The sequence below is a fragment of the Penaeus chinensis genome, chromosome 20, assembly GCF_019202785.1.
Source record: "Penaeus chinensis breed Huanghai No. 1 chromosome 20, ASM1920278v2, whole genome shotgun sequence".
Taxonomy (NCBI): domain Eukaryota; kingdom Metazoa; phylum Arthropoda; class Malacostraca; order Decapoda; family Penaeidae; genus Penaeus; species Penaeus chinensis.
Window position 1 is genome coordinate 12269983 of NC_061838.1, and position 9735 is coordinate 12279717.

A 9735-nucleotide genomic window follows, 5' to 3' on the forward strand; every position below is an offset into this window, starting at 1 on the left:
CATTTTCTTACAAAGTGTTTTAAATTTACAATACAGTTAAACAGCTAAATTGTCCTTATCAGTACAAATGTAGTTAATCAAATTCTTCCAAACTTTGAGATTTCTTTAGTATGTGCTTCATATAAAAAAGGCTCTTTTGTTGCAAAAAAATATGTGAAATGACTGTGCTTGAAATCTACGGTATCCACTCTTCACCATGACTGGCAGACTGACATCGATATTCGACAGACTTGGCAATAAATATGGTTATTGTTGTAATTTATGTTGCGACACTTAGAAAGGACGTGTGTGTACTGATGACTTCCTGACCTGTTAGTTTGAGAATAAAGTGTTTTTAACGGTGCACCACTCTCTTTATTACTACCCTGTTTGGCTTCTTTGTCTTGGAAATGATGGTAGAAGATGACTACATATGAAATATTACATCACACATACATACACACACATGAATGTATAATGGCTGTTAAGTAATGGTTACACACACACACACACACACACACACATGAATGTATAATGGCTGTTGAGTAATGGTTATACACACACACACACACACACACACATGAATGTATAATGGCTGTTAAGTAATGGTTACACACACACACACACACACACATACACACACACACACACACACACACACACACACACACACATATATATATATATGAATATATTGATATATATTTATATATATGTAAATATATATATATATGTATATATATCTATATATACTTCACACATAACACACACGCATATATGCATTTATACAGATTTATATACATACATATACATATATGGTTGAGTGTATCCGTGCGTATACGTATCTGTCTACGTCTATATCTATTAATCTATTTCGTCTACTTATTTATGTAAATGCTAATGTGATATTTCTTTCACTTTTTTCAAAATCAGCATCATATGAATTTATGATAAAAATTATTTCTCCATGTCACAGGATTTTTATTAACTTTCTAGCAGTGTTAACATATATGAATATAAACATAAACAGTTTGATGCATATTTTAGAACACATCTTCCACGCCCTAGAACAGAGTATTCAAAGCTACGTAAGCGTAACAATCCAATTAAGATATAAAGAGATAGATGGAGAGGATTTACAGATAGGCACGATTAAGAGACAGACAAGCAGACCGATAAATAGATAGACAAAAAATATATAACATCCCTTCACCCAATCGGATTATAAGGGCAGTTTGAAGGAAGCACACAGTACGGATAGGCAGAGTTCGTATTAAACACCAGTCCATTGCTGCAACTTGTGAGTACCCCGGCGATCCCTGCGTACGCGCATTGGAAGTACTGCGGGTCACATGTAGTACAAGCAGGGAAGTTACCCGCAGTAGTACAGGTGAATGTGGTTACACACCCCGTACTGGACGTGGGACCTACTGTTACCGTACTCGGGCAATTGCTTGGCAAGACACAGTAAGGGTGCTGGAAATTGAGATCAAACACAAGGTCGAAATCGCACTGCGAGGGAGTCACAAGCTGATTGATGTCGCCTTCTGAACAACGGAAATAGCCGACGTCGCAGGAATTAGGGCACTGAGGGAAGAGGCCGACCGTCGAACACAGGAACTCCGTCAGACAAGGCGAGGAGGTCGATTGGGCTGAGCACGTGGTCTGCGAGGGAGACAGCTGGGTCAAGAACACGCCTTCTTCATAGGGGTGGGAATTGTGTGTGGTATTGAGGATTATGTGTGGTGATGATGATGATGATGATGGCATTGATGACGAAGATGCCAATGATGATGATGATGCCAATGATGATGATGATGTTAACGATGATGATGATGTTAACGATGATGATGATGTTAACGATGAAGATGTTAACGATGATGATGTTAACGATGATGATGATGATGATGATGATGATGATGATGATGATGATGATGATGATGATGATGATGATGATGATGATGATGATGATGATGATGACGATGCCATTGGTAACGAAGATGCCAATAATGATGATGTTGACGACGATGATGTTGACAATGATGATGATGAGGGTGATAAAAATAATGATAATGGCTGCTACTGGTACTAGCAGTCATTAAAAAAAAAAAAAAAATGATACTGATAGGGATGATTATTATATTGATGATAACGATAATAGTGATGATATTAATTTTAATAATTATCGTAATAATAGTAATGATAATGGTAATGAAAATAATAATAATGATAATGATGATAATAATGATAAAACAACAACAACAACAACAACAATAATAATAATAATAACCAATAATGATAATAATAACAACAACAACAATAATAATATAAATAATAATAATAATAATAATGACAAAATAAAACAATAATAATAATAAGACTAATAATAATGATAATAATAATAATGGCAATGATAATGCTAGTAATAATAATAATAATAATTATAATAATAATAATGATAACGATAAAGATAATAATAATGATGATGATGGTGATGATGATAATGATAATGATGATGATGATGATGATGATGATAATGATAATGATAATGATAATGATAATGATAATGATGATGATGATGATGATAATGATAATGATAATGATGATAATGATGATGATGATAATGATAATGATAATAATGACAATTATAATAATAATGATAATAATAGCAAAAATGATGATATAGTGATAATGATATCAGTGGCTGCAAGGTAATCATCATAATAATAATGGCAATAATACAGTATAACAGTAAAAATATTGGTGATAAGTAAAAAATAACACCATCTTCAGCGATAATGATTTGGGTAATACTAGTACAAATAATAATTATAATGGTGCTTATAACTATAATAATCACTATTGCAATGAAAAAATAATGATAATGATCATCTTCATAAAAACAATAATAATGATAATGATAGAATAGTAATAATGTTAATAAATATAGTTGTACACACTCACACACACACACACACACACACACACACACACACACACACACACACACACACACACACACACACACACACACACACACACACACACACACAACTACGTACATGCGGAATAACGGCATGAGACTGAGCAACGAGGTGCGCAACAACAGCAGCTCTAGCTTCCAAGCGGCGACAGACACTCACCAGAAAAGCGAGGAAAGTAAGCAAAGCTGGGAACATCATGGCGGTGGAAAGGGAAGCGTGATTTCTGCAGTGGATCTTCGTCGCGTTTGCTTTCCTCCACTTCAGCTCCGGCTTGTGTGTTGCTAATGCTGTATCTCTCCTTTTTCTTTCCCTTTTATATGTTACCCCCGTGTGGCATTCCAAGGACCTTTTGTCAATGTAGTTGTGGGAACCTATTTTGTTACTTTGAGAACGATGACATCTGTCAGTTATATTGAGGGACAACTGGCCTACATTCTGTGGGAAATGCATAATCACGTAAACAATGTTACAAATATTTTAATGAAACCTAATAGGGAAAAACTTTGTTATCAATTATTAAAAAGTTTCTTCGTCTTTTTTTCGCGGTGGCACCATTTCAGCTGTTGGAAAGAAAAAGAAAATAATATATAAGAAGTAATTATTGCTGTTACACTTGATAATATCCTCAGGGGAAACGTCTGTTGTACAAAAAAGAGTAAAAATATATTTTTGTCATTATCGTTATCATCATTTACCATCATCATCGCAATCTTCACAATAATCACCATCACTATCACATTCATCATCCTCACAAGCATTACCATCACCATCATAAACATCACAATCAAAATCATCATAATCATCGTAACCATCATCATCATCACAATCACAGTAATCATTATAAACATCATCATAATCATCATCACAATCTCAATCATCATAACCATCATCAAAATCATCATCATATTCACCATCATCATCATTACTGGCGACTCCTGCAGATCTTAGGAGACGAAGACGAAGGCTATGTCAAATATAGCAACAAAGTGTTTGGCTAAACCCCTCTCCGGCACTATGGGGGTCATCAGTGATTCCCACCGGCGGCTTCAGAGTCACGGGTGCAAAAATAAAAAGATGGCCAGTTTTGAGAAATCCCTCTTCACCAATGTACCCACAGACGGAGCAGTCGATAGGGTCAACAGCTCAATGACAGACGATGAACTTCCGCTGTCACACATAGTTGTCACACACACACACGCGCGCGCACACACACACACACACACACACACACACACACACACACACACACACACACACACACACACACACACACACACACACATACGTACATGCGGAATAACTATCGTTCGCCTAGTGAAGTTATGCGTGGACTTCAGCTACTTCGAGTTTTCAGAGGAATACCAGCAGATTAGTAGTCTTGCCATGGGCTCCCCCCTGAGTGCAGTCATGACCTGCCTGTCCATGGAGACGCTGGAGAGGGATAACTACAAGGATATAATCGGCATACATTCTACTTGTATTCATTTACGTACATGATGTCCTCGTCATTATCCCCAGAAGGTCATTGCGCCGAGTAGATCGTCAAACACCACATCGGTAATGTCACGAATAAGTATATAAATAAATAAACAAACAAATATATATATATTTATTTATTTAGACGCACGTATATAAATACGGACGTCTTTATAAACATGTCCGTATCTTTATACGTTTGTATAAATAAATAAGTATATATATGTATATTAGTTTATTTATTTATTTATATCCTTAATCGTGACATTACCGATGCGGTGTTTTACGATCTACTCGGCGCAATGTTAACATCATGTAGTTGACTGGGTATTCATACTGGTGTGGCTGACCCAAGATCCTTTCCCAGGGGAGTAGTTGTTTAGGTAATCATTATTGGTAGATCTCAACTCACCATCATATCTACGACAGACTAACCCACTACCGGGCACACAGGGGTCTCCCGCGTGCGAGTGTATGTAAATATATGTATATGTGCTCGCGTGCGCGTGTGTGTGTCTGTGTGTGCGTGTGTTTTCCGTCCTTCCTGTACCGACGATAAGCTTAACGCCTCCTCAGCGTCCCGGACATGCGCTATAGACTTGGCGGTCATGCGAAGGACGCCTAAGTTTCTCAGTGTTGCCGCCGTCATGGCCACGCCAAGAGTTGCTAGCGGCGTCTTTGGTAGGATGATGCTGCGACTTATTGCTTGGCTGAGTCTGTGCTTGTCCTTGGCCCTCTGTGCCAGCGGAGGGTCTCCGGCCACCTGGCTGCCCTGCGTGCCCTACGTGTCCTACGAAGTGAGCGACGAACTGCGCACCGCATTGCCGACCACACTCGCTGTTCGTCCCGAGGGCTCAAAGTGGTCAGCGGGATTCCGGCTGACGTCTCCCGCCAGAGAATGGACGCTCGGGCTAGCCTCGGATAACGGCGGCGACCCTCTCGTCAGTCTAGAGAGGGTAGATGGGACCCGAGTACGAGAGGCGAGGCCGTCGGGCGTGTTGGCGCGTGGGAATTGGACCGAGATGAAGGTCGAGTTCACTACCGAAGGCACCTTGCTAATCGAACTGACCCGGGGAAACAAAGTTATCGACGCTGTGGGAAGTGCCTGTGGGGACATCAATCTGCACGTGGAGCACCTTTTCCACGTGGTCATGTCTCGCGATTGCCCTTCGCGCTGTGTCGCCGAGAAAGTGATGTCAAGAGAGACCTCAATGGTCGCAAGATTCTTGGAAAGTGAGAGAAACACGATGCATGTTCTTCATCGCGGCGACTACAGTCTCTCAGTCGCTTTAGTTTACATGGATTGCGTAAGGAATGAAATCAAAACCAGATTAATACATTTTGGGGAAGATGATATCATCTTGAAACCCCGTGAGTGGAACAAAATGACCATAGAATATATCCACAACAAGTATCACGGAGTTTTTGTCACCATGAACGACCAACAGACTCTCGAATCGTACTGGGGAAACCAGTACTATCTCTGTCACCGATTCGTCAAATTAGAAATTCAGACGAGCGCAACAACCCTCTGGTCATTTGGATGCAGGGACTCGGTCTACCAGGAGTCCCCACAATCGCCAAGCTGGCCTTTAACCTGCTCTCCCGAGACCACGCGGCCGCCAGAGAACCAGACCACAGACGCACCAACATCCCCACCACAGACGGCATCCGCAGACCAGGAGGAATCCTACTCGCCTTCAACTTCAAGGGCAACGATCTCGGGAGACGGAGAAGCCACGGCCAGTCTGTCGCTAATCCTGGCGATGGTCTTGGCCGAAGTGACGCTCGCTGTTTACTCTGTCGTACTGACTCTCGCCAACAGAGCCTTGAACAGCGGGGGGTTTGAGGCTCTGGAGACCTACCATGTCTGTTAAGTTGATTTGCAGTGTTTGAAGCTTTTGATCTTGTTTTGGAGATAACTTACATACTTAGGAATAATGATGACGATGATGACTGTGGGGAAGATGACGAAAAGAAAGATGATGGTGACGGTGATGATGATAATAATGATAATTGTGATGAGAAGGATGATAAATATAATGATAATAATAATACTGATGATAATCTATCTCATGTCCAGATGTAGATATGCAGTCGTATTCTGATTAATCATGCAGACATATAACAGATTAAATAATTTATATCAAAGGTAGATTTTTGCCTCTTAACTTTGGAATGTATGTTTTCTCTTCTCATATATGTTTTCTTTTGTAGTAGGCTATGATATCAACTGGTGTGTTATTACCTTTAAAATTGTACGTGAATAACACAATCTAAATAAATTATACATTTTGGCAAGTAGTATGTTTGCCTTTGAAAAAAAAAAAAAAAAAACGAAAGCAGATGAATAAGTTTGAACTACATATTTGTTTTTAGTAAAATTGCAGCTGTTCGTTCCGGGGGTGGGATCGATCCATTATCTTTCCCCTTGCGCATGAGGCACGAATCATTTCCTTTTAATCAAGGAAACGATAATACATACATGCACAAAGACAAACACACACACACACACACACACACACACACACACACACACACACACACACACACACACACACACGCACATATTCACAGACAAACACACACACAGACACATACTTGTGTGCACACACATATGTATATTTTATACACACACACACACACATTCACCACATATACACAAACACACAATCTGAATATAGCTGACAGGAACCTCTGAGATTAGCTATTCTCTCGTAATGAAACAACTAGGTAATACACACACACATACATACACACACACACACACATATATGTGTGTGTGTGTATGTATGTAGGTATACATGCATATATGTTCATGTAAGCATGTATGTGCATTCATACACACACATCGTGTGTGCATTTATGTGTGCATTCATACACACATATGCACGCATGCATATGTGAATACACACACGGGTTTGCATATACTAGGTGAGTCTAACGTAGGAACGGTAGTGGTGCCCGACTGCTGCCTTGTAGTTCAGTCCGTGTATGGTCAAGGGTTATGGGAGTCCACCCTGTAAATACAATCCACTGCCTTGTGGCATCTGTAAGATGAAAAAGGCTTCGGGAATCAACCCTGAGGACAAAAACGGAGGCAGTTCATTGTCGCTTGCCACCTCGTTCTGGCAACTCCTGCGACACCGCTGGTGCCAAACCGTATCGGTCTACGCCGTTCCTTTGGATGCAGCAGCTGCGTGGTTGGGAGGGAGCCTGCTGCATGGGCAACAGCTTGCTCCTCATGTTCTTTTGCCCAGGCATTGACTCTACCTATACGGGAGTGGGTAGCTGATAGTAGCCTTCTCTCTCTCTCTACACACACACACACACACACACACACACACACACACACACACACACACACAGACCCCAAAAACCCCCACACAACACCCCCAGAACACACAACACACAACAAAACGGAAAAAACCAAAGGGACCCCCCCCCACCAGCCCCAAAAACAGGACCCAAAACCACAAAAACCCCCGGGGGAACAAAAAAAAAACCAAAACCCAAAAAACCACACCCAAACACCCACAGAAAACCCCCCCGGGGGAACCAAAACAAAAAAACCCACGGGGAAAAAACCCACCAAAGAACCACCCCCGGGCCCACCCCCCAGACACCCCCCCCACTTACACCCCACCCCAAAATTTTTTTTTAAATAAAAATTATATATTTTTTATTTTTTATTTTAATTTTTTTAAAAACAAAAAAACATTATCATTTTATTTTTTTTATATAAAATTAAAACCCCAAAAAAATTAATGCTTTTTTAAAAAATTTATATAATTTAAAATTTAATATATTATTTATAATATATTTATAATATTAAAATTTATTGTATTTTATTTAATTAAAAAAATAAATTAATTTTAATTTTATAACCACACCCCACGACAATACTTTTTGGGGGGAAAAACACCCCCCCAATGGTATTTTTAATACACAAAAAACACACACATAAAAAATATAAAAAATTTAATAAATTAATATAAAATATTTTTTTTATTTAATTTTTTTAAAAATTAATTTTAAATTTTTTCCCCACATAAACCCCAAAATTTGCATTTAAAAAATATAATTTTTTTAAAATATTTTTTAATTATTTTTTTTTTTATATAACAAAAAACCCACCCACCACACATTTAATTTAAAAAACAACCCCCAACAAACCCCCCGGGAAAAACCCCAAAAACTTTAAAAAATTATATATAATAATTTTACAAATTTTTAAATTTTCACAAACACAACCCCCCAAACCCACCCCCCCAGACCAAAAACCCTTGGGGCCCCCCCCCATAGGAAATATTTTAAAAAAATTACACAAAAACACCCCAACCGGGGACACCCCCCAAGAACCCCCCCCACACCCCACAACATACAAAACCACACACCCCCCTTTTTTTAACATTTAAATAATATATTAAATATAATATATATAAAAATATAAATAAGGTATAAAAATTAAATAAATAAATAAATATTATTTATTATATCCATAAACAATAGGGATATATATATATATATATTTATATATATATATTTATATATTTTATTTAATAAAAAATATAAACATATGCATATATATTTTATATACCACATAAACATACCCATAAATATATATACACAAAAACAAAATGGATTTTATATTTTTATAAAAAATATATATATATATTTTTATATATAAAAAAACATAAAAATTTTTTGCAAAATATATATATATAATAAAATATAAAAATATATTATATATATATATATACATCAATAACATATGGATATATATTTTATACATATATATATATATATTTTTAAATAATAAATATATGTGTGTTGTGTGGGGTGTGTGTGTGTGTGGTGGTGTGGGGTGTGTGTGTTTTGTGTGCGGGGTGTGGTGTGTGTATTTTTGTGTGTATGTTTGTGTGTGCGTGTTTCTGTGTGTGTGTTAATGTGACCGGATAGATGGTGAAGTGGATAAGTGAGCAGACGAATTCAATTTTCCCTTGTCAGAGTGTTTATTTATTAAACGCGATTTTACCAATGATGAACATAACAGAGCAATGCCGAACATCAACGAAACGCAGTGAAATGGTGACGAAAGTGACATGACTGACCACGGGACCAATATTTCATGTATTGCGAGAGAGCGAGACTTCTTTTACACACACGTCACGCACTCCCCATGAGCGCATCTTCCTCTGGCGGGCGGCGCGCGTACTGCAAGCGTTGAGCGTGGCACTTCTCACGTATTCCACTAACACTGTTCTTCACTAATATGATTAGATTTTTTTCTTGA

The 9735-nt window shown here is 38.2% G+C and overlaps 1 protein-coding gene across 1 annotated transcript; it reads right to left on the reverse strand.

The window, feature by feature from the left end:
* Window positions 1-946: 946 nt before the first annotated feature.
* Window positions 947-3428, reverse strand: LOC125036240. The gene is made up of 2 exons (XM_047628710.1): window positions 3123-3428; window positions 947-1644 (listed from the first exon to the last, which is right to left on the reverse strand). The coding sequence occupies exons 1-2, from the start codon at window positions 3411-3413 to the stop codon at window positions 1189-1191; spliced, it is 747 nt and encodes a 248-aa protein (XP_047484666.1). The 5' UTR covers window positions 3414-3428; the 3' UTR covers window positions 947-1188.
* Window positions 3429-9735: the final 6307 nt, after the last annotated feature.